This window comes from Pteropus medius, unplaced genomic scaffold, assembly GCF_902729225.1.
Source record: "Pteropus medius unplaced genomic scaffold, Ma_sr-lr_union100, whole genome shotgun sequence".
Taxonomy (NCBI): domain Eukaryota; kingdom Metazoa; phylum Chordata; class Mammalia; order Chiroptera; family Pteropodidae; genus Pteropus; species Pteropus medius.
The window spans coordinates 4,667,128-4,693,954 of record NW_024340692.1 but is presented as its reverse complement, the minus strand read 5'-3'; the positions used below and the strand labels follow the sequence as shown (position 1 = coordinate 4,693,954).

Below are 26,827 nucleotides of genomic sequence, written 5' to 3'. Positions count from 1 at the left end.
TAGTAAACTGCTCATCTATGGGAGGTTAACGATGCTGCTTAACCAAACAGAAGGGGGTCACTTTACTTCTAGGTGCTAAAAACAGCTGATATTCACCTCTCCTTTCCAAGCTCTTATAGATCATTCACCAAGAAAATAACAGATACCAATACCACATTACCTTTCCTATTACTTAAGGACTATTTTTCCACAGGAAAAAAAAAAAGTATTCATGCTCCTAATCATGGATGCTTTTTGAAATATACATTCAAGAAGCAATATCTTTCCAGGCCTAGAAACAAACCCTTACGGGCCATGCTAGATGCAGATTTTTAGTATGCATTTTATTGAGCATTTTCTGATAGTTTGTGTTACCACAAAATTCTGGTGCTCAGTCAGTGAGGATTTTGCTGAAGACCAGGCATAACGCCACGGAAAGCTGAAGTACCAGTAAAGCCACACTTAGTTTTTATTTATACCATGAGAAGGGGCTATAAAAATGAGTTTAGAAACACAACATTCCTCCAAAAACCTTAGAAGTCAAAACCATTATTTCCTCAAACCACAGAGCACTATTTTTCAGATGATTCTTTTAAAACATACTGTTTATCATGATTCTCCAACTCCTGGGTGAGTTCATGGATGAACATTTCAACAGTTTCCATTTTACATTCCAAGAAAATTACATGATAATGCTGCCAAAGCACATTTTCATCACAAAAGATCTGCACTTAATAATAAAACAGAGAGTAGGCTGAGGAAAAAGTCTAGTTAAAATGCACCAAGGGAAAAATTTGAAAATATATTTAGAAAGTAAAAAGCCATAAAGTAAATAACACTTTCCCTTGTATGTAACTGATTATATTTGCTATACATTTTCACCAAGCAAATTAACCACAACGAATAGTCAAATAAGAGCTACTGTGCTAATTTCTGGCTACATGTTTAAAATTTAGTTAATTTTAAATGAAACACTAATAGAATTAATAGCAAACACCAACTCTAGGTGTATTACACCAAATATTCTCTCTTTAACAGTATTCCTCCTCCCTTTGTATCCATGACCAGCCTGTCAGAACTATGGCACTGTCAGAGTAGAATGCCAATTGTACCCTCTCCCATCTTTTATTTTAGGGACACTTGCCAAGGTAGAAGCAAAAGCACATTCCTACTAGTGGAGTGGGACGTTAGGGTGGAGATGAAGTCACCTCAGGTTTACAATTACACTCCATTTTCCAATTTTGGATTTTTTCCCCTTACTCTGAAGGATAGGAACTTAATTACTCAAAGGTCATAACAGCCATGGCGGGAGGGGTGGGTAGGAGGCACATGTCGGGAAACATTCCTGCATAAAACAATGGACCTAGACGAGATCATCATAAATTTCACGTGTAATATCTGACGAAGGCGATCTTCAGAAAAAAAAAAAGTTTTTTGTTTTTGTTTTTCCCAGGGGAAGACAAAGACAATTTTAGGAAGTATGGTATGTTTGAACTTCCCTGGCCCTGCTTAAATATCTCTTAAGCCTATCATCTCAGTATGTCATTAAAAAAGGAAGGAAGGGACAGACCAGTGTCTTGGTTTCCTAAATCTCTATTACATTTTACATGCATAGTCTGATACATATATTACTTCTTTAATTTTTCCCCCTAACCAACGAGGGGCAAAATAAACTTAGGAGTGCAGAGCCTGCTCACATAGAGAAAACCCAATGGTCCTTTAAGACTTCTTACTACACAAAGGCCCTGCTCTCTGGGAGTGTATAGTAGTCTACACTGAAAGGACGGACATTCAAACATCGGAATTTATTCTACTGAACCCAAACCCTTATCTTTGTAGAAAAACAGAAGCAGCAAGCTGGCCTACTTTTCTGGGAGAAAAAAATACCCTACAAATGCTTTCACAAAATAAAGAGGTTTTCCTTTACCTCTCAAGTTTTCACATATCCATTTATTTAAAAAACCTTCATTTTCCCATTTAGTTTGCAAATATGTGGGATTTAATCATAGATAATCCCCTTAATAGTAGGAACACTATTTCCCTGCCTATCATAATTCTATGTATAGCAGGGAAATCTAAGAGTGTTCAAATGAGCAAATTAATGAAAAGTGGCCAAATCAGTTGAACAAAAATGAATACTAATAAATTTGTTCAAAAGCGCAAATGGATTTTACAGAAGTGCATTTTGTGAAATTGCATTTCTAAGGTGAACTTGCACAGAGTTTCATTTAAATTCAAAATGATTTGACTCTTTGTTGATTTTCCACTCAAAACAAAATGAAATATTTTTCCTTTTTGAAAGTACTTCACATTAAAGGTATGAGGTAAAGATCACCTCAAACCCATTAGGACAACTACTACCAAAATAAAAACAAAACAAAAAAAAAAACCAAAAAAACAACAAAAACACAAACTCCAAAAAACAGAAAATAACAAGTGTTGGCAAGGATGTAGAAAAATTGGAACCCTTGCGCTCTGTTGGTGGGAACATAAAATGGTGTAGTTGTTATGGAAAACAGTAGGTTGTTCCTCAAAAAATGAAAAAGAGAAGTGACCCAGTAATTCCACTTTTGGCTATATAGGTAAAAGAACTGACAGCAGGGTCTCAAAAAATATTTGCATGCCCATATTCTTAGAAGCATTATTCGCAATAGCCAAAAGGTGGAAGCATCCTAAGTATGCATCAATGGACGAATAGATAAACAAAATGTGGTATATAATATAATGGAATATTATGTAGCCTTAAAAAGGAAGGAAATTCTGACATGCTACAACATAGATATATCTTGAGCACATGATGCGAAGTGAAATAAACCAGTCTCAAGACAAATATTATATGATTCCACTTACATGAAGTTTCTGGAGCAGTGGAATTCATAGTAACAAAAAGTAGAATGGTGGTTGCCAGGGGCTGGAGGTAGGGAGAAATGAGAAGTTGCTCTATAATGGGTATGAAAAAGCTCTGGAGACTGGTTGCACAACCATGTTAATATACTTAATATTACTAAACTGTACAATTAAAAATGGTTAAAATGGTAAATTTTGTTATGTGCCTTTTACTACAAAAAAATTAAAAATTAAAAAGATGTAATTGAAAAAAATATAAGCATAACTCTATGCTAATAGAAACTATATAGACAATGTAAGTGATATAACTTCTAGAATAACACACAAAGAAAGTCTGATATGTCCATATATTGACTCTGTAGTCTGTACTTATACATACACTCCTTTGGTTGTCCGCATAATAGTAAATACTTTGGCCTTTTTTTTGATCCCAGTTTCTGGAGACTTCTCACCCGCTTGTTCCCCTGGAGCCCAGAAATCAAAAGGAATCATCAGTCTGTGAAGATGAATACCTCAATATTTGCCTTCTCTACCTAAGCTCCAGTTCATTAGAGACTGAAGTGTTATAACTTTTCTGAAAAAGGGAAGGAAAGGGAAAAAGAAAAAAGGAACAATGGTTCTTTTATAAAAATGTTGCCTTGAATTTGGGGAAGTGACATTATAGTAGTCCTCTCTTATCTGCAGGGGATAAATGCCAAGACCTCAGTGGATGCTTGAAACTGTACCCTATATACACTGTTTTTTCCTGTATATACATACCTGTGATAAGATTAATTTATAAATCAGGTATAGTAACAGATTAACAATAACTAATAAAATAGAAGTGTTATAATAATATACTGTAATAAAAATTATGTGAATGTGGCCTCTCTAAATATTTTATTGTACCATAGTCACCTTCCTTCTTGTGATGATGTGAGATACAATGCCTACATGATGAGATGAAGTGAGGTGGATATACTAGACAAAGGAATTCACATCCTGGGAAGGATGGAGCAGAATAGTGTATGATTTCATCATGCTATTCAGAAAACAGCATACAACTTAAAACCTATGTATTCTTTATTTCTGGAATTTTCCACTTAATATTTTCAGACCGTAGTTGCCCGCAGGTAACTGAAACAGCAGAAAGCAAAATCAAAGATATGGGGGGATTATGTCACTCACTCTCCATCAATGATGAGCTTTGTGTGAGGCTGTTTTTCAATAATGGAGCAGAATATTCCATTCACCTGGTCTCCCTGTGACCACCAGTTTGTATTTGCAAGATGTCTAATAGGGGGAGGGTCTGTGGCTTCAATACAGCATTGTTCTTTGTTCTACTGATTCTTTAACTATCCAGCCTGAAACCTTGGCTTTATTAGCAGATAAGTCCACTGATTCAGCTTTCATTCTTTAATATTCCTTTTCTTGATTGATAGGAGTCTAAAGCTAGAATTATTTTAAATATGGAAAGCAGCCTAAATGCCCAACAATACTGAAGAGGTTGATTAAATTATAATAAATTAGCTCTAATGGAGTGCTGTGAAGCTTTTAAAATTATTGCAAGGGCTATTTAGCAACAATTAAAAAGTCTATGGTAAAAATAGTAGTACCATATGATCCAGCAATTCCACTCTGAGTATCTATCCCAAAAAAGGAAAACACTCAATCAAAAAGACATATGTATCCCATGTTCATTGGAGCATTATTTATAATAGCCAAGATACGGAAATAACCTAAGTGTCCATCAATGGATAAAGAAAATATCACACGCGCACATACGCGCGCGCACACACACGAATATTATTCGGCCATGAAAAAGAATTAAATCTTGCCATATAACAACATAGATGGACCTTGAGAGTATTACGCTAAATGAAATAAATCAGATAAAGACAAATACTGTACGATCTCGCTTATACGTAGAATCTTAAGCAGAAAAAAAATATCCATGTTCAGTAGATACACAGAACAGATTGGGGTGGGGGCGCAAAGTGGGTGAAGGGCATCAAAAGGTACAAACTTCCAGTGAAAAAATAAACAAGTCATGGGGATGTAATGTATAGCATGATGTCTATACTACAGTAGTTAATACTACTGTATTGCAAATTTAAAAGTTGCTAAGAGTAAATCTTAAAAGGTCTCATCAAAAGAAAAACATTTTTGTAACTAAGGATGATGACAGATGTTAACTAGATTTACTGTGGTGATCGTTTTGCAATGTATACAAATATTGAACAATTATGTTAAAGATAATATATAGTACTGTAACAAATATAGTTTTGTATGTCAATTATATCTCAATTTAAAAAAAGTGTATGATGTATTAAACAAAGAAAAACTAGGTTAATATATGTCCAGATACACTGTGATTGTAACTATAAACATAAGGCTAGGATGGATTACCTAAAAATGGTAAATTAATTCTGTTGGAGCAAAAATATGAGTGACTTTTTTTTTTTTTTTACCTACACCTATCAACTTTAATTTTTTTAAATTAAATTTTGTAAAGAGAAATGCCATTAAACATTCCCACCTCATACTGTAGCTCCAAGTACAAAAATGACCCAAGTGAGTTCTTCTCCCTGGAGGCCTATTCACTAAATTAATCCCTCATGGCAGGGAGTATACTGAGTATGGAGCCAGCACTCCCTCAGTGCCCATCTTTTTCCAGTTTAAGAAAAACGAGTTAACTGTTATAATTTTCCCTGGCTCTCCCTGAATTTCTACGCCCTTTACCATGTTTGTCACCACAGAAGTTTTCATTTAACTTATGTGGTTAGAACATTACAGAGAATAAGACCAGTATTTTGGGATGTTACCTAACTGATTTAAGGGTTGATAAGAAATAGGACAAAGCTATCATTTATGGCATGGTTTATCAAAAAAAGAAAGCTTCTATTTCAGATACAGAATTAGAAAACGTCAGAACAAGAAAAATTTGGATGTCACCTGGTCCAACACCATTCCCATTTTAAAAGAAACCTGAAGCTCAGAGTGATGGGGTATGTTTCCCTGAGTCTCACAGCTGCAGAGCTGGGACTATAAGCCCAGGTGGCCTGATTTGCCGTCTACTCACGAGCCAGTTGCTTCCAGGAAATGTAGCTTCCAATAAACTAGAAAGGGGCCTCTAGCACAACCAAAAGTACTGAGTAAAAAAAATTAAATTGTGATAACATTTCAACTTAAAAACAATTCTCTGTGTCTGCAAAAACATGACAGTCACTAAAGAGCAAAAGGAGGCATGGAAAGAGTCACAAACTAAATCAGAAGCACACCCTTGCCTTGTGCTGTTCTAATTCAACTGCCTTCTTCCCTTCATCTTCTTTTGGTAACAGATTTATTAAGATGTAATTCACAAACCATACAATTCACCCATGTAACATATACAATTTGTTGGTTTTGAGTATATTACAAATTTGTACAATCATTAACATAACCAATCTTACAACATTTTCGTCACCCCAAGAAAGAAATGCCATACCCTTTAGCTATCACTCCCTGCTGCCTTGTCTAATTCTCCCATCCCTAGGCAACCACTAATCTACTCTGTCTTTATAGATTTACCTAGTATCAATATTTCATATAAATGGAATCACATTGTATGTCGTATTATACAACTGGCTTCTTTCACTTAGCTTAATGTCTCCAAGGTTCATCCATGTTTACAGCATGTGTCATTCCTCCCTTCATCTTGATTGCAATCACCCAGACAGCGGCAGCTCAAGCTCTTTCGTCCTCATAATGCACACAAATTAACACGGGCAGATGTGTGCAGGGATAGGAGAGGAGAGTGATAATGGTAATGATTTGTAGGCTTTTTTACTTTTCATACTTACTTCCATTTTGTATAGTTGCCTCAGCCTTTTCAATAGTTAACAACAGATTTTCAGAAAGGTCTTTTCTTTTGCACACTACTGGAAAACCATTCCAGATGTACATCATCTCCTAATGAGGAAGAATAAAAAACCATTTGCAATTATGTGAGGTAATTCGATGTTCTTTACAATAACAAGGCAACAAAACTATGTATGTGTGTTCTCTCTTGGTTGCTAGGGATCTGAAGACAACATTTAGAGATCATTTTCCTTAGTTTTCCTCATTAGGAGTTTAGTGATACAATTTCCTCTTTTCTCATTTTATTATATGCCTTTTGCCTTTTGCTGTGAAGTAATTCAATATTTATAGTGTATTTTTACTGAAAAATTAATTTATTCATTCATTTAACAAATATTTACTAAGGACCTACTGGTATTCAATCCTTTTGTAAGATAATAAATTACAGTACAGAAATATACAATGTACTATTTTAAACTGATACCATGAACAATTCTATTAAATATAAATTTTTATTTTTAAGTAAAGAAAAACATTTAAAAATATCTGCCAATTGTTTACATAAGTTGTTTCCAAGGACATAACTGGAAATGAACATAGAAACTATCTGTCTGGGCTCGGATTCTTTCATACCACTAAAACATGTGATAGTCCAGTAATGCAATCCAATATGCAGAAAATGCACTCATTTAAAGGCCATATGGCTGAATGACAGCCCCTGAAAATGTAAACTAATGATTTCTCATTGCAAATGATATTTAATAGGTTAACAGATGAGAATTGGGGGTGGGGAGGCAAAAAGCAAATGTGCTTTTGCTTGAAAATATTCTTCTAATTTTCCTCAGAGCACAATTCATATTTTGAACAGTACAAAATAAGCAGGGTAATCAGTATCTTCTTAGAAATGAAATTTAAAATATGATAAAGATATTGTCTGAACAGCCTCTTACAGGAAAGCAGAAATGAGAAAAATGCATTCGAGGAGAGTGGCAACAGTATCTCTGAGACTTTATGGCACTGAAAACTAAGGTCACCAGTCTACCTTTTGTTTTATATCCAACAGTTTCTTGTTGGTAATGGTATTAACAGCTCAATTCAATAAGTAATAGAATTTTTATTTTATGATCTTTCTTAAATTTTTTTTTTATTGATGGAATATTTTATCAGAAGATGGCAAGCTTATATCGGAGATTTAATGAAAAAAATTCCTAGTTGCTACTAATTCAAGCCAATTCTACACCCTAAGATCTATAAAAATAAGTGCAGTGAGTTAACTTTCCTTAAGATCCTTAATAACCACAGCAGGATGTAGCAAGCATCTAGGTTCTAGAGTAGGGAAAGCACTATGATGCTCCAGATGATTTTCAAAAAAGTTCTGTGACACAGCAAGAAAAAATTTCCAAGCACAAATCACTAATAAAAATGAATCAGGAATGGAGCTAAAAGCTCCACTGGTAAAACAGCAGCAGGCTCCCACATTAGCTGGGAAAGAGGGATATTTGGTCATTTTTGTGATTTGCATGGTGTTCTTGTTTTTATCTGTGCTCAGATATGATTACCGAGTGATCACGTTTTGTGTATCACAGGCACAGAATAACCTGTTCTGATGGTGGTGTTCCCTGAGATTGTTTATCTGGAGAGAACACCTGGACCTAAGGACTAGGTGCAGGCCAGTTCTTATCTGTCACCTGGTAGGGGCTGCAGTTTTCTTCCTCACAGGATATATAAAATATAAAAAGCTCTTATAATTTAATGATCAGATAATAAACAACCCAATGAAAAATTCAGGAAAGTATATAAACAATTCACACACAAAAAAAAAATGCATAAGCACATAAAAAGATGCTCAACTGCATCAATAGGGAAATGCATATTAAAACAGTAAAATACTGTTGGTAGAAATTTAAATTGGTACAGCTTTTTTGGAGGGCAACTTGGCAGTGTCAAAATATTAAATGCATATACCCTACAACCAGGAATTACATTTCTAGAAAGCTTTCCCAGAGAATTACAAAAAGAGGAATATAAAAGAATATGCATTGTAGCATGTTATAACAGTAAAAATGAGAAACAACTGAATAACTTTCAAAGGAGAACAATTGAATAAACTCCAAAATATCAAAAAAAAAACAAAATCAGGAAACCCCAGAAGTGGGCTGAAGACATCAGCTGGCACTAAATGGCTTTCCGGTGCTATCTGACTGCCTACACGAATCTAAACTAAAGTCCCAAAGAGCCACCGTAATTTAATACACTCAGTATTTTTTAAAGAAGTGTTCATTAAGAAAATTTAAGTTGAAATTACGCTTTTTATGAAGTCTAGTCTGAATGCCCTAACGATTAATAATGTGAACTCCAGCACTGTACTGTTGGATACAGCAGCCACCAGCCACTTAGGGCTCTCCAGCACTGGAAATATGGCTAGTCCAAACTGAGATGTGCTCTAATAGTAAAATACACACCAGATTTCAAAGAATTAGTATAATATAAAAGAACGTGAATTATCTCATTAAGTTTTTACTGACCACATGTTCAAACAACAATATTCTGCATATATTGGGTTAAACAAAAAATATTCTTAAAATTATTTTCATGTTTCCTTTTTAATCTTTTACCTTTTCATTTTTAATGTGGCTGCCAGAAAAGGTAAAATTACATATGAGGCTTGTATTATAATTCAACTCAACTTCACCTAAATCAACTCACCTCTCTTTGCTTCAATTTCATTATCTGTAAAATGGGACTACAAAGAAAAACTATCTTCATAGAGTTACAGTAGGAAATAAATAATGTATTTTTTAAAATAGCCTTTATCATATTGCCTAGAACATACCAGCTAGTCAAAAAGCATCAGCTATAATTTTTATTATTTATTATTTATATACTTTATGAATGTTCACCTTACAGACACACGATGATTTTTTTTCGATGATTTTTAACTGAGCAAACTTCACCACAAAAGTTAGGTGTGCTCCCTGCTGCTATGAATAGACAATTTATTTCTAGAATTCAAACGGCGAATTAAATATAAGCAAACACACAAAAAAAGAAAGAAAGGAACATACCAGGGCAGGCAAGACAAGCTTCACGGGAGCAGGCAACGAGGGGGAGTAACGTCGAGATTTCCTCACAGCAAACTTCTCAGTAGGAATAGATTTCCCAGCAATCCTCTGCTTTAAGCTATCCACCTGTCTGTGAAGAGCCCCCGGTGAAAGGTCATTAGAGCACAGACACTTTGCACTTGTGGTGTTCACGCTTCATTCCCCAGATGAGCAGCATCAGCATCATCTGGAAACCTGTTCAAATGCAAATTTTCATGCTCCACCCCAAACCTAATGAATCAACACCTCCAGGATTGGACCCAGCAATCTGGATTTTAATGAGTCCACCAGGTGATTCTGATGCATACTCAAGTTTGAGAACTACTGATTGACATGTATTTCCTTCTCGTTAACTTAGCCAATGTCTTAATCTATCAAACAGGAAATCTAGATATAAAATTGGCAATTTCCGTAAGTAAGCAGGAAAGTGCGAAGTATTTACTTACATTATGGAGAGAGGTAAGAGAGTATACTGGTACATTTCCTATTCCTATTGCCAAGTATGACACAGATCTATAAAACAATGTGGCTCAAAAGATAGCTGTCAATTAATATATAATTTGAGAAAATATTTCCCAAGGATAGGTGATTTTGAAAATAATCAGCTAAGGACAGGCACCATGTTTACAAACTTCCTCTCAAAATTCTAAGGAATTCTAATTATAAAATTCACAAGCACATAAAAATGAGAGTAGGATGAGACTACATGTTCTAAGAGACTATATGTTTCTTAAACAAAAATTTGTAAATGCATCAAACGAGTTGCAGAGAAAGAATTCAGGAAAATATCCAATTACATCACTGAAAGAAAGAGTAAGATGAAACAAGAGAAAAAATATTCCAATAGGAGGACAAGATTGTGTTAGGTCATTTCTGGGCCCATTTGGGGATACGGGTTTTAAACCAGAATGCCCTTGATTTGATGTTCATTAACATGAGAGGAAGAGGCAGTGGAAATGTGAGATGGATGTTGAGGGGAGGAGTCAGGTTTAATGTTCACAGAATATGTATGAGGAAAACATTCATTTTGAGGACTCTCTTGTCATTATCCCAACAAATTAGACACTATCAAACAGCAGACCTCAAGTTCTCTCTTAAAAATAAGATTGGTTACATGTTTCAAATAAATTGTTTTGATATGGAAAAAATTATTCTGAAGTGGAGGAAATAGAGGATTTAAAAGATATCAATGTATCTTAATATTCCATTACATTCTATTAGTTGTTTGTATGAAATGAGAAAATGCATTTTACCAGTAAGAGGTAGCATTGATCATACCATGGCTTCTACTGATGTTAATTCTAGTTAGTAAACATGGTCCTGTTTTTTTTAAAAAAAGAACTTTTACTAAAAAAGAGATGAAAAAATGGTCCTGGGTCATACTTTCAAATTTGTTCTGACAAATCTGAGGGTTGAGCTAAAATATTCTCTCTCATAATAATGACCATACAATTTAATATTCCATTTAAATGGTTTTGTCATAAGTTATGTTTGAAGAATGCAGTGGAGCTTCTCCGTTCCTTAACTCCCTCATCTCAGTGGTCATCTCCTCCTTTCTACCACAGCCACCTGCCCCTTAATCACCTGTAACTTTTCTACCTCAGAACACAAAGTCAAGCACACTACCCACCCTTTGAACACCATTCTCATTCTAACTTGGCTATCTAATGAGACTTTCAGTCAGTCCACCTGCCCTTCAATTTCCTCCCAATTTGGCACTCTACTTCATTCTCCCTATCCCTCCATATCCCTGTTTAGAATGCCCTATCCTTTTCTCCTGCACATTCTGGTCTATGTCCTAAACACCCTTGACTACTGCCTAGACTCTGCACTCATCTGGCAAAAACCAAAGCCCAGATAAAGCTCACTGTCCATCTTCCCTGCACCTATACTGTGAGCAGATTGATATCACTATAAATTTACCAGCCCAACCTCAAATGGGCCCCTGCACTGCCTGCCATTCCCCCTACCATGACTCCCACCACCTCACTGCCCCACTGTCTGCAACAATGATTTCGAACATTCTCTATCCCCCTTAGACCTCCAGCCTGATCCCTTCTCTTTCACTCCCAACAGAAGACCCTGCTTCCTACTTTATAAAGAAAAGCAGAAGCAATGAGGTAGAAAGTCCTCCATCTCATATTACCACATATAAGCTCTACACCTATTCTGTACTCTTTTCCCTTCTGATATGATAGAGGACTTGGTCCTTCTAGATAAAGCCAATCCTGCCATCAATGCTTTGGAGTCTATCTCCTCTCAGGAAACTTACAAATATTAATTATCCCATTTTTTGCTCATATGTGCAACTTCCCAGTGATTTTTGAGACTACTCAGATCACTCCCATTAAAACACTCTTTGATATTACATCTCCCTCTACCTCTCTCCCTCCCTCTCTCTCTCTCTTTCTCTCTCTCTCCCTGCACTCCCACCCCCACCCCCAACTCCTCCCCTTCATAATCACAGTTACCCAGGGATGTGTTTACACTCAACTCTTATTCACTCTTTAGCCAACTCCAGTCTGGTTTCCACCTCTATTCTATCACCTAATCAGCTCCTGCTAGGGTTACCAATGATCTCTGTGTCACTAAGTACACATTTTGTCCTATTTTTAAACGGAATTCTGTGTTCTATGGGATACATTTTGAGTAATCCTTGACATTTCTTTTCCTTTGACCTATATGTTAAAAATGCAGCATCATGTCCTGTCAAATATCAGCTTTGTTTTAGTTCTTTAAATGTGTAGTGCTCCTTCCTGCAACAGGCCAGTCCTCTCACATGCTGTTTCCTTGGTCTGAAACAGCATCCTGACAACCCTTCACTGACTCAGCAGCTCCTCCTCTACCTTCAGAACTCATCTCAACCACCACTCCCACTATGCTCTTATGCACACCTCTTCTCAGTGGGGAATGAGGGAACAGTGGGTAGTGTTGGTGATGCAAGAATCATTGGTTTCTGACTTGCTAACGGGTGGTCCCAATCACTGAGAGAGGGAAGAATACCGGGTTTGCTAGGGAAGACAAAATGGTAAGTTTAAAATGCTGTTGCATATCCAAGAGGAGATGGCAAATGGGAGCTGGATATAGGGGTCTGGAGCTCAGTCATGAGGTCTGAACTAGAGATTTAAATTTGGCTTGGATGAGATTTCCTAAGGTGGAGGCTCTAAGACTGACCTTTGAAATTAAGAACATCAACATTTAATAGCTAGATAAAGTAGGATGAGTCTATAAAGATACCAAGAAGAAATGATGAGGGAAGTATGAAGGAAAAAACTCAGTCATGTATTGTAATTTTGTATTTACAATTTGTTTGATTATTTCACTGACATCTAGTTCCACTACAAGATTATAAACTCTACAAGGACAGGAGCCCCACCTAGTTATTCAGCACCTAACACAGTACCCTTCAGAGAGGAGGTGCTCAGCAAAAAGGTTATAGATGGAAGGACAGACAGACAGATGGATGGATAATGGTGTAAACAAAGTTAAACAGGTCACTTCACAGCACAGCTTCTCAAAATCTTTGATATACTAATGAAAACTAAGGAAGGATATGTTATACTGTGTTTCTTAAGTTTATCTGATTACAAAATACCTTTGATTCACAGAGATAGTTAACATCTTTTGATAAACAATACCATTTTAGGAAACTGTTCAAAATGCAGTGACAAAGCCCCAATAACAAAACAAAACAAACAAACAAAAAAACAATGTGTTCTCAAGATTCCCAATCACACCAGCATATCTGCACAATCCCGCTAAAAGGATGACATTTTGGCTCTTGGCAAAATGTATTTTTTAAAAGTTTGTTTACCAAATGAGTAGATAAATTAGCAAAATATGAAGGTGAAGCATGGGAGAGCACTAAGGGAAAATAAAAGCAGATATATTTGTGTGCTCCTCTATATGTTCAGGATCTCAGTTACGGAAATAGTGTCTTGCTTACCTGAATAAAGTTACTACATTCTCTTGAGTCTCCACGACATCCTCTTCTGGAAGCATACTCAAAATTGCAGCTTTTAAGAACACATAAGTTGCCTTGAGGAAGTGAAGAAAAGCATCTTGTTATAGAACATCCCTAGATACATGACATTTCTACTTTGCAATCAGAAATGACCTACTCATCTTCCAGATATGGTATTTAAGAAGCAACAAAGGAATAAAGGGAAATGAACTCTTAAAAAATATTGACTGTTCCAAATGAGATTAACACTTTTCACTTAATGTGACTCATTTTCCTAGTATGCAACTATAGCTTTCATGGAAGAGAAAATGGACAAAATGAACGAAAGATCTTTATATCATTCCTCCTTAATGGCATTGTAAAGTCTACAAAAAATTATCAAAACTATTGAAATTTAATAACTTTTAAATTTAAGTGCAATTCATCTTCAGAGGTAAAGCCTCTATTGAAAAGGAGTCTAGATGGTTTTTAAAGCATGTAGTGCTGAGGGCAGTGGTTATAAACAATAGGTACTAAATGCACATTTCCTCTCTGATGGATCTGTAAGTTGAGGAAACCATGTCAGTATCATACTATTGAACAAACAGTCCTTAATGCAAACCATCCTGTACAATTATTAGCAAACAGATGCATTAATGAAAGCACTGCACTTTACCTTGGACCATTTGCTCTCTTTGCAAAGCAGATCTGAATAGTAATAAGCCTTCATCCAATTTTGTTGGAATACATAAATCCACATCAGCTCCCAATAACAGAGATGGTGAAACTGTTTCCATTCTTCCTGAACTGTAATGCATTTTCGAAATACCTCTTGTGCCTATAAGTCAATTGCATAAAGCTGATCATCCAGATATTACACAAGGAGATAATAACCTAATGGAAAAATACATAAAACACTTTGTACGAAAAGAACAAAATCATTACTCATTAAACCACTCAATATGACGATATGTTCCTATCCTTACATTCATGGAGATAGTTAAGTTCTGCCTCTTTATTTAACTTTGTGAGGGGGACGTGAAACTTTATAATGTGGGAATAGGGGAATTCCTTCCTAAGATATAAAACATAGAAGTCCTTTAGGAAAATACTGAAAATAAAATTCAGAATGTCCAGAGGGAAAAGTACACCTTAAACAAAGTTAAAAGCAATGGACAGACTGGGAGAAGGTATCACCACATGTCTCACTGGCAAAGAATTAATCCTCACCGTAAAACCATTTTATAAAATCCTTAAGAAAAAGACAAACAACTCGATGGGAAAATTATCAAGGATATGAATAGGTAAATCAGAAAAAAAGATATACAAGTAACAAATATACATATGAATAAATCTGTAAACTGAAAAATATAAATTTTAAAATTAGGTTATAATTTTTCAGCCATGACATTGGCAAAAAGAGAACAGCTAATGTCCAAAGTTGGCAAGGAGCACTAAAAACAAGTATTCTCATATATTTACAAGCATTTAAATGGAATAGCCTTAACTTAGGAGGGCAATTTGGCTGAATGTATCAAGATGCTAACGTCTTTGACCTAGAAATCCTAATGATCAGTATTTGTCTTATATAAATACATCTATGCACAGAAAATATATACATAACAATGTTTACAACAGCACTGTTTATAATAGCCAAATGTCTATCAATAGTGCACTGCTTTAATGAGTATAGTATATCCATTCCATCGAATGGAACCCATCCATCAAAAAGAATGAGGGAAATTAAAATATACTGACCTGGAAATAAATCCAAGATTTAATGTAAGTAAAAAACAAACAAATAAACAAACAAACAAACAAACAAAAATACATATGATTGACCCCATTTGTATAGAAGAAAATGGTTTGTGAGTATATTTATATGAAAGGCTCTTCTTTTTCCTTAAGAGAATCAGTGAATACTTTCCTTTGATGAAGAGCATACAAGTAGTATAGTACATCTGTACCCTACGCAGGGCCTAGATTCCAAAGTCGATATGTAATGCATTTGATGATTGTTAAGCTTTTTGAAAAATCCCTTAAATTGCCCACCTATATTTTATATATTCTATCCTGAATTGCCTCTTTATGTGTAAATGTATACTATAATCGGTAATCTACATTAATAGAATGCACACATAAAATTAAATTTTGGCTTTTTAATTACATATTATTTTCTTTGTTTCTGTCTACTGCATATAGCCTAACATACTTAGGTTGGATGAGTGTGTGATGCAACTCCACCGTACAGACAACTCCCCGATGACTCCCCCAGATAAGTTACCTTTTCCACATTCCCTTTCAGCAGCTCTATTCTGGCATGATAAAACAACATGATTGCACCCTGTGGAGAAAGGAAGAAAACAGACTGTTCAAGGGTCAACCCTGGTTGATTACGGTTGAAACATGCACTTGTAATTCTAGACGTACATTTGGAAACTGCTGGAGGAAAGGTGCAAGGAGACTCTCTGCTTCCACAAGATTCACCTCTCCTGTACCTAGAAATTTAATAGGAAAAGCCTCAGTCTTCATAAAACATAATAGATACTTATTAATTCTCCAAATGTCATTAAAGTATAGCAAAGACCTCTTCACGGAAAAGACGAAAACTATTATTTTGTCATTTTTACAGCTAGGAGATAAAACAAGACAAGTCTCATCTATGACTTGAGTTTAAGAAAGCTCTAGGACAGACTAATTCTTAAGAATGAAGGTGGCTGTCTTAGATTCTAATTGGAATTTCTGGTTTTAATAGCATTATTTACTTATTTTAGTCCAAAATTTAATTTTAAAAAGAATTCAATATGAAGATGCTAAAATAGATCACCTTAAGCAAGCCTCACAGAATTCTTTTAGCTGAGAATAGATTTAAAAATTCAGTGAAAGAAACCCTCCACCCCCCTGCCAAATGTTACTATTACAAATGTCACTATTTTCCTTTACTCAGAAATAAATAAACAGATAAAGACTACTAGCTCTTACAGATTTTTCTAAATTTTTACTTACTCAGATGAAAGATAATCAACTGTCAATAACATAAAATGTAATCCAATCCTTACCAAGTATTAGGGAGATATAAGTATGAAAAGCTAGCATAGTTAAGCAGCATAGTGGAGACCTCATACTTCTTCCTGAGGCACCTTCCCGTAATTGAAGGAGGCCCAATTCCTGTGGGAAATAAATGCATTTTAGAATGGAAAGAGCATGACTGAAAAATCATATTCAGACACTTTAAAATGCTAGTTCATGTATCTCCACTCTCCACCAAGGTTGGATTTATTTTTCAAGAGCTTAGAATAATAGTAATTCCTAACTAGAAGCAAACATGACATTTTAAAATGGCACAAGATAATTTCACCAATTCTTTTATATCACGTAAAATTAGGGAGAGGAAAAAAAGCTAAGCTCATTTCATAGAAATGCTGTATTTCTCTGATACAAATATTAATTTACTAAAACACATTGAGGATCTAAGTGGAAGGCACTATGCTGGGTATGAACAAATGTGGTTCTATGTCTTCCAAGATCTTTCCATCAAATAGGGAAGACAGTCTGTGAACACATGATTTTATTATAATGTGCTCATATGGAAGATGAATGGTCATAGAAAAGGGTAATCATTAAATGCAGAGCATGAATAGATAGAACATGTCAACATGTCATGAAGGGATCACCATAAATACATAACAGCTCATGAAGAACCTGGGCAATGGAATAAATGTTGGGGGAGGCAGTTCACAACTTGTACTTATTCTCATATATTTCTCAAAACCTGCTCTCTTGACTAACAGGAAAAGCTTTTGCAATAAGGCAACTCTGATAATAGCATATTGAGCATTATGATTAATAAATGTCATACACTACAAAAACAACCACATAGAAATATAATGAACAAAACTCATGAAAACAAATTTTCCTTGCTTAGTTTTATAGTGAAACTTGTAAAAACACAAAATACTGGACCGATGCTTGACCCATGCGAATCATAAAATGTTAAACTTGGAAATCTAGCCTAGTTTCCTAGTTTTACAGAAGACTTTGGAGTCACAAAAAATGTTAAAGAAAAAAATTTGAACCACACAGGAGTATTAAAGGTCTAGCAAGCAGCAATATGAATAAAGTAAAAATTTTAATTCCAGAATTTCTGTAACAAAGACAAAAAATTTTAACTTTCACTAGAAAACTCATCTCTAACCTCTGAAAAATATACTCAAAGATCAATGGCTCTTTATTGTCCTGTAAACAAATTGCCAATAATTGTCACGCTATTTATGAGAACACACTGCATTGCTCTCATATTCAATAAATAATGTTTTATCTTCACTCTCAAAATTAAGATAAAATTAAATCTGTACCCTATTTCCAGAAAATCCTATAAATTCTAGCAGTCTGATAATCCGTGCTGGTAAAAGGGACAGCATCTGTAAGAAAAAAAATGCAAGTGTTCTTATGTGTTAGTGTATCTAACTGTAAATAAATGTCAAACACCAAACAATTTAATGTTTTAATGATTCAGTAATATGAAAAATTACAACCAAGTTTTAATCATTAGACATGTTTCAATCATCACATACTGTACATATTGTAAACATTACTTGTGAATTAATTTCATTTAACTAAGACAATGAACCTAAAAAAAAAAAAAAAAAACCTGGCTTTTTTCAGAATGTGCTAAAGAATACTAGCTCCTTTCATGTCATGAAGGGATGAGAAGGCACTCCTTCAGTGCCCACCTTTCCAAACAAGGTTTCTTTTAGCTTTCTTTTTCAGAAAGCAAAAGTCTGTTGTATTCTGCATGATATGCAGGCATCACCCAGAAGTGGACAGCTGTAGCACTACAGCCCTTTTCTGGGACATCCCTGAAGGAGTGAAGGGAAATCCTCTCAGTGGAACTTCGAGCACTGTACTTGGTTGTTCACTTGGCTTGGAAGGAGAAATGGCCATATGTGTGATTATACACCGATTCATAGGCTGCAGCCGATGGTTTGGTTGGGTGGTCAGGGACTGAGAAAGAACATGATGGGAAAATTGATGACAAGGAGGTCTGGAGAAGAGTTATGTGAATAGACCTCTATGAATGGGCAAAAACATGAAGACATTTGTGTCCCATGTTTGCTCCAAAGGCTGACCTCGGCAGAGGAAGATTTTAATAATCAAGAGGATAGGGTGACCCATATTCTTTAGTCAGTCTCTTTCCTCAGCTACCTCTGTTATTGACCAGTGGGCTCATGAACAAAGTGGCCATGATGACATATACACTCATGCATAGGATTCCCTTTATCATTTTATTTCCTCACCAATTCCAGTCAAACCTAAAGTTTCAAAATCTCTAGTAGATCACAATTTGACAGATATTTACTCAAACTCTTCATCTCCCCAAGACATCAATATCATTCCCCAAGTTATATCATTCCCCTCACCTATTTTCAATTCCAGAACCAGCAGTGCTATAGCAACAATATTTCTGATGTGGAAATGGATTCCAAGCTCCTGGATTCCAAGCTCCTTATTACTGAAAAACATTACTAGTCAATTCAGAGTGCTACATGCTTTCCTATTGTACAATTCAATACAGCATGTGCCTGACTTAACAACACATACTGACCAAAGCCCCATTGGGCCACAACACAAGAAAATTGATCCCACTCTACCAAACCCAGGTAGAGGTTCAGAGTGAGGTTCAAATGCAGTACAGAAGGCACTTTAAACCTATGGTTCTTTTACAAAAGATTCTGGTTGCTTTATAATTATGTACCTACCAAATTAAAGGCTCCTATTCCAAGTTTGACACCCCCCTCAAACTCATAGAAGAATTGTTGTTCAACTCTGTTCTTCTGAATTACATGCAGAATAGAGAGACATTCTCTGGATTGAAGAAAAAAAGTATAGCAGAAGTTTAGTATGACTGAAAATTAAGTCAATTTCACACTACATACTATAAAATAATTATGTCATTAGCCAAAATACTAGAGAATATTTAAGTGGATGGTGCTGTGCTGAGTTTTACTCTTAAGGCTACTGGATAATAATCATTAAGAAAACGTCACACTTATTTTTACATTGTTTATGAAGACCGCCCTTTCTGGGCTTACAGCAAGAGTAGGTTCAAACACCAGCAAGCATGACTCAGGAACCACAGAACCACAGGACTGTGACCTTACAGCTTCCCAGCAATGTGTGAGAGGGGACTTCCTAGGAACATTCCACTCCTCAGTTGCTGTGCACACTTCGGCCACCCTACTTTCCACCAAGTAACTGAGATGCTACTGACAAAAAGAACTTAAGTGTGATCGCCATGGTCTCAAATAGACCAAATAAATCAGAGCTTGTGATTAGGAAAAACTGAAAGAGGAAAGCAAATTTCATCACAATGGCCCATTTTTCCTCCATTTTTCCTCTTATTTTTTCCTGTTCCATCCAAGCAAATCTCCCTGATTTCTCACTTTAATTTCTTTTCTATGCATTTCTCTCTTTCCCTTTATATCTTCAAAAGAGAAATGCAAATTAAAACAATGATACAAGTATACAAATTGGTAATAACCAGAAATTACTTATCAAATCAACAAATATATTTTTAAAGGTATTAAGAAATAACCAGATATTACGTATCACCTAGTGTGATGTAATTATAAAGCATGGACCTTCATTTATGATATATTCTAGCCAAATGCATTTAACCTGAATCTAGTAATCCTGTAGATCTAACTTCCAGTTTACAGGAATATAAGATGTTAGAGGAATGCTATGGACTGCATTATGTGCCCCCCAAATTTACATGTTGAAACTCTAACACCCAAGTGACTATATTTGGTGATAGAGATTTTAAGAGGTAACTGAGATTAAATGAGGTCATAAGGATGGATCTTAATCTGGTAAAATCAGTGGTCTTATAAGAAGAGGAAGAGAAAATGATAACTCTCTCTCTGCCATGCGAGGACATGGTGAGAAGGTGGCTGTCTGTAAGCCTAGAAGAGAGTCCTCACCGGAACCTGATCGTGCTGGCACCCTAATCTGGACTTCCAACCTCCAGCACTATCAACAATAAATTGCTGTCGTTTAAGCCACCCATCTATAGAATTTTGTAATGGCAGCCTGAGCTAAGAGAAGGAACAAACTAAATGAAAACTCAAGGAAACTACCAAACAAATCTGTGGATATTCTGCAGGACAACTGGATTGGGCTTTTCAACAACTGTCCTAGCTACAGAGACTCTTCTAAAATAAAATATATTTAATGGGCATGAACATCAGATGCACTAGACAGTCTTGGGTTGGATCCTGGTGCAGACACACCAGCAGGAGAAGAAATTTGGAGCCAACTAGAAAATTTAAAAATGGATTGGGCATTACATGAAATGAAATTTATTGCCATGAAGAAGTAAAGTTTATTAACTGAAAAAAGCAAGTACAAAGAGTATGTACAGTGTGATCTCATTTTGGTTAAAAAAAAAACAAAACGCATATCTTTAGATTTGTACAGAAAATATTCTAAAAGAACATATAGTAAGGTGTTAACAGCTGTAATTACTGAGTGGTAAGAGTACATGGGGTGTGTAATATTTGCTCATCTACATTTTTCTAATTTCTAAAATATGCACATCACTATTGTGATAATAAAGCATTATTTTAATTTTTAAATAAAAAAAGTAGGGCTGGCAAAGGTAAGAACAAATAGATACATTCATCTACTTCTGATAAAATAGTAGTTATATTACAGAGGTTGGCACACTGTTGGAACACAGCCACCTCCATTCAGTTACTTCTTGTCTATAGCTGCTTATACACTACAGTCAAAGAGTTGAGTAGTTGTGACAGATCTTATGTCCCCCGAGTCTAAAACACTTACTATCTGGTCCTTTAAGAAAAAGTTTGCCAACCCAATTATTCTTCAGAGTAATTTTGCATACCTTTGACCCAACAAATCCAATTTTATTCTAAGGAAACAGCATGGATACACACAAAACTTGACCAGTAAGGATAGACACTGTGTTACTTATCTATAATGAAAATTTATAAACAAACTAAATAGGCAACAACAGGAATTTAGTTAAGAAGATAATTGAATAAACGCATATTTAGACATAACACATGTAGTACTTCCACATAATGGAATACTATGCAGCCATTAAAAGCCATGATGAATTAAAAATATTTAATGACCTAAAATTTTCTGATGTGAAGTAAAAAAGGATGTGTTTTATGTACGTGCTTATGTACATACATAAAAAACTCAAATGTCAAAATATCAACAGGATGGCAGAAGGTGAATATGATGTTCGGAGTTCTTTTCTTCTTTTGAATCAAAATGTACATGTTTCATGTGCTGATAATTGTTGGAAAATTTACAAATAATATGGAGAAAGTGTTAGTGTCCCTACAAAACCACCCCTCAGAGAGAAAGTCACTGTTAACAGCCTGGTACATAATCTCCAGGTGTTTTTATGCTTTACTAAGAATGCAATCTATAAAAAACATAAATGAGGTCATACACTGTTCTACAGGTTATACTGACAAATTTCCATTAAGATGCATGAAAGCTACCTTATTCTTCAACAAGTGCATATTATTCCATTCTATGGAATAATTTATCTAACCAAATTCCTATTGTTAAATATATGTTTACAAATTTTTCATATTATAAACTGCTCAGAGTGTTCCTGTACAGTCAACAAGTACTTTTCCTATATCAAGTACTGTAACTATAGTTATATCCTAACTATCCTTAGGATAAATTTTTAGAAAAAGGATTTCTGAGATCACAGGTAATGCACATTCTTAATTTTTATATAAACTGCCGGAATATCCTCCAGAAAAACTCCCACCAAGCTGTGAGCATCTCACACTGCCATTTGCCCTCAGTCATTTACATCATTTTTCCATTTGTATTTTTTATTATGATGTATTTATTTTGCCATGATGTAAATGCAAATGTTTGTTTAGTAATAAAAGAGTTCTAATTTTATGCCATGCCTAAGAAGTCTTCTGAATTTGGCATCGTGAATCTACTGATATGATGCATTCAGAAGGACACAATATCACTTCTATGGTAATCTCACCATAGAAGGAAAATCTAAATTTAATCATGAAGAAACATTAGATAAGTCCACACTGAGAAAGGTTCTACAAAATAACTGCCCAGTATGCTTCAAAAATACCAAGGTCATGAAAGACAAAGAAAGACTGAGGGAGCCTTCCAGATTAAAAGAGACTAATGAGACATAACAATTATGTGCAACTACTAGGATCCTGGATTAAATCCTGGACCAGGAAAAGGACATTGGTGAGACAATTAGAGAAATCTGAGCGAAGTCAATAGAATAGTTAATAATATTGTATCAATGTTAGTTTCTTGATTTTAATAATTGTGGTTCTATAAAATGTTAACATTTGGAATCTGAGTAAAGAATATGTGAAAATTCTTTGTAAAAATTCTGAAATTATTTCACAGTGAAAAATTAAAAAATAAAAGTTTAAATGCCTTTGTACTTTAGGACTATAAAAAATACTTTCTTATGTCTTGTTGGCACACTGTTAAAAATATTTTAAGATTAAATCTATATAGAACTTATTTTCGTATAATCTTTTGTTTTCAAAATGAAGAGTCGATTTTCCCAAAACCATTTATTAAAGTACCCATCTTTTCCCACTATTTTGAAAGAGACCTATGTATATATAGGAATTTAGTATATCTTGAATTCCTAGGTAAATGTCCGTCTGTGAGTGTGTGTGTATACACGCAAGTGTGATGCACATATACTCACACTGTCTGTTTCAAAACCCTATGTTCCATTCCACTGATATATATGTCTATTGCCATTACAAGACTAAATCTTTAAGTTCTGATGACTGGAAAGGCAATCAACTCTAATTTTTTTATATCTTCTAAAACATATTTTGAAAGGAAAATTAAAAATAATTATGTCATCTCCACTCCATGATTTATAATTTTATTAAATCATTTGGGGTAAAAGTATCTCTTAAAATACTAAATCTTGGCTCTGTTACCACTAATGGACATCTGCTTCTAATAATGGCAGGGTGGCTTATATTAGGTTAACTCTCCCATAGATAACAATTATAAACTCTGCAAAAATGAAAAAAATATATTTAAAATACATTTACAGGCACTAGAAAGTGAAAAAATAGGTAGCCTGAACCTGGAGAAGAACTGAATTTTGAAAGATGGGAAAAACTCTTGAGTGGACTTTGTGTATATATATGACTAGTCACCTGAAAGTTCTCCCTAGTGTCTAGAACTTATACAAAAAGCCACAGTCTTATTGGCTTAAAAAGTCAGAATAGAGTTCAAGACTGTCAAAGTGGCTGTAAGTAATGGGGAAATAGAGGAGAATCATGTAAGAAAGAAACACCAAAATCAGTGTTAAAACTCCACTCAACTTGTTGGCTGACCCATGAACTACATGAACACTGAGGAGACCTCAAGGAAAAGCAGATGCAAGACAGAGAAATAATACAACCGAGATTTCAGATGCTGCCCACTACTAGAGAGTAAGGGTTTGGAGTCCAAGTCTAGTCGAGTTAAATGCTTCCTAGAACAATAACCAGCACTATTCTGAGAAAGGCGACAAAACCTAGAGTCTCTACAATGTATCAATATCTAATGTACGATTAAAAAATTATTGACATAAGAACAGAAAAATATGACATATAATCAAGAAAAAGGTAGGCAATAGAAACTGACCCCATGATGGCCCAGATGTTAAAATAATAACCAATTCTGGAAAAAAATACTTTTTTTAATGAACAGCACCTAGGTAACCTACTGAACAAAATCAGGCTGAAAACATGTAATTACTGTCTCTGAAGGAGAACAGTGAGTCAGAAAGGAGCAGAAAATAATATTTGAAAAAATAATGGCCATGAATTTCTCAAAGCCATACCTAAGCACATCACAGTCTAATTGCTGAGAACCAAAGATACAAAAAAGTCTTGTATCAAAGCAGCCAGAAGAAATGACACATTACAGAGAAGGGAACAATAAGACAAATAACAGCTGACTTCTGATCAGAAACAAGCCATAATACAATGGGTTGACGGTTTTAAAGCAATGAAAAAAGAAAAAAAACCTTGTAACTCAGAATACTATATTAAGCAAAAATAGCCCTCAAAACCGAAAGCAAAAATAAAGACATTTTCAGATAAATGAAACGAAGAGATTTGTTGCCCACAGACATGTACCACAAGAAATGCTAAAAGAGATTCTTCAGTCTGAAAGTCTACAGGAATAAATGAAAAACACCAAAAATAGTAGATAAGTGGGTAAATAGAGAATACTATATATTAAGACTGTTTCAAGCAAAAGTTTGACACTGTATTGTGGGATTTATAATATACATAAGTACTAGCATAAGAATAGTATAAAAGGCAACAGATGGTAAATGAAACTATACTTTTGCAAAGTTCTTATATTTCATGTGCAATGGTACAATATTAACTCTAAGTTGACAATGATAAGTTAAGAAGTGTATTGTAATCACGTAGAGCAACCATTTAAAAAACTAAAGATGGCTATAGCTAAGAAAACAGCAGAGCAATTACATTGGAATATATATGTATATATAAACATACATATATTTTTTTTATTAAAGCAAAAGGCTGCAGACAAAGAAGAGGAAACAAATGAGTCAAACGGAAAAAACAAAATGTTAGTCACAAGTGCAAACATATTGTCATACTGAATGACAAAGCAAGACTCAGTTGTACATCTACAAGAAATATAATTTAAATATAAAAACAAAGATAGGTTTAAAGTAAAAGAATATAAGGCATGCAAACACTATTATATAAAGCATGAATAGCTATATTAAAATCAGACAAAACAGATTTCAAGACAAGAAATATTATAAAGAGTTAAGTAGAGACATTTCATAATGATAAACAGGTTAATTTATTAGAAAGATAAAACAATTAAAATATAAATGAGCCTAACAACAGAGGTTCTAAATATACAAAGCAAACACTGATGGAACGAAAGGGAGAAATGGAGGACTCCAGAATCAAAGTTGGAGATTTTTAACATTGTGAATAAATGATATATAATATAAAAATCAGAAAGGATACAGAAAATGTGAACAACAGTCCACCTTACTTGAACATCTGAATCACTGCAGAAAGAAAATTCTATTGGGCAATGCTGCTCTAGAGTCTGAACCAAAAACATACCTGTCATTTAAATTTATAAGTTGTTTATAGAAGAGAAATACTGGATTAACTAATTAGAAATTATATCAATACCTTTTTTCTCAGCTATTTTTCCCTTAAAACTGCATTTAAACTTAAATTCTGTTGCAGCAGAATTTATCATCGAATAGCTTGAATGTATACTCAGTAAGCCAAAATCAAGCGCATTTTACCAACACCAAATAAAAAAAAACTTAGTCATACTTAATGAGAATTTTGAAGTCGAAAGTGGTACATAGTACATGAATCATTTAAAAAACCACATGAAGGTTTTCAAAAGGTACAAATTTCCAGTTATAAGATCTTTTAAAACCCTTAATTTTTTAACTTACTTATATATTTGGTAACTTGTTCTAATTTTCATTCCACCTTTGATGAAGTTGATCATATTTTCGTCCTGAAAACAATTCAATTAAAAAATTAGATCATTTAGCAAAAGATTCTTAAACTTTCCCCACAGCTATATATTGTGTAATTAGAACAAAATACTATCTTTTGAGAACATAATTTTTTATTTAAAACATTCCTCTTGCTTTACATTTGAAATATTTTTTTGTTATTTTTCTTTCAAGTTAGAGGACAACAACAAGGAAACATTTTTAAAATCCTTGAATTCCTTTAAGGAATTAAATAAGTAATCCTCACCAGTTAGGAGGCTTGTCCAAACCTACTTTAATAAACATCATCTTCTACTGACCAATTTTCTTCTGGGTTCAACAGAATTCAAAATGGTTGACTAAAGGATATACTCTAAGGCCTAACTTTGCCTTCCCGATGCGCCATACTCTAGTAAATGGGATTATGGTTCTTTTTTCACAGAGTACATAAGCAGGCAGAGTCTATTTAACATTGTGAATTTCATTCCTATACATTGCCAAACTGAAAATAACTATTCTAGATTTTAAATTTGTATCATTAATATAAAATTTTGTTTGGGG

General features: G+C 34.5%; 1 protein-coding gene across 1 annotated transcript in view; it reads right to left on the bottom strand.

The window, feature by feature from the left end:
* Positions 1-26,827, bottom strand: part of TTC39B (tetratricopeptide repeat domain 39B) — a 116,896-nt gene that overhangs the window by 7,428 nt on the left and 82,641 nt on the right. Inside the window, 10 exon segments of the mRNA XM_039874936.1 lie at positions 6,648-6,756; positions 9,711-9,837; positions 13,693-13,784; positions 14,366-14,527; positions 15,974-16,033; positions 16,120-16,187; positions 16,749-16,857; positions 18,045-18,110; positions 19,449-19,554; positions 26,222-26,286. Of these exon segments, the coding sequence (XP_039730870.1) occupies positions 6,648-6,756; positions 9,711-9,837; positions 13,693-13,784; positions 14,366-14,527; positions 15,974-16,033; positions 16,120-16,187; positions 16,749-16,857; positions 18,045-18,110; positions 19,449-19,554; positions 26,222-26,286 (964 nt within the window).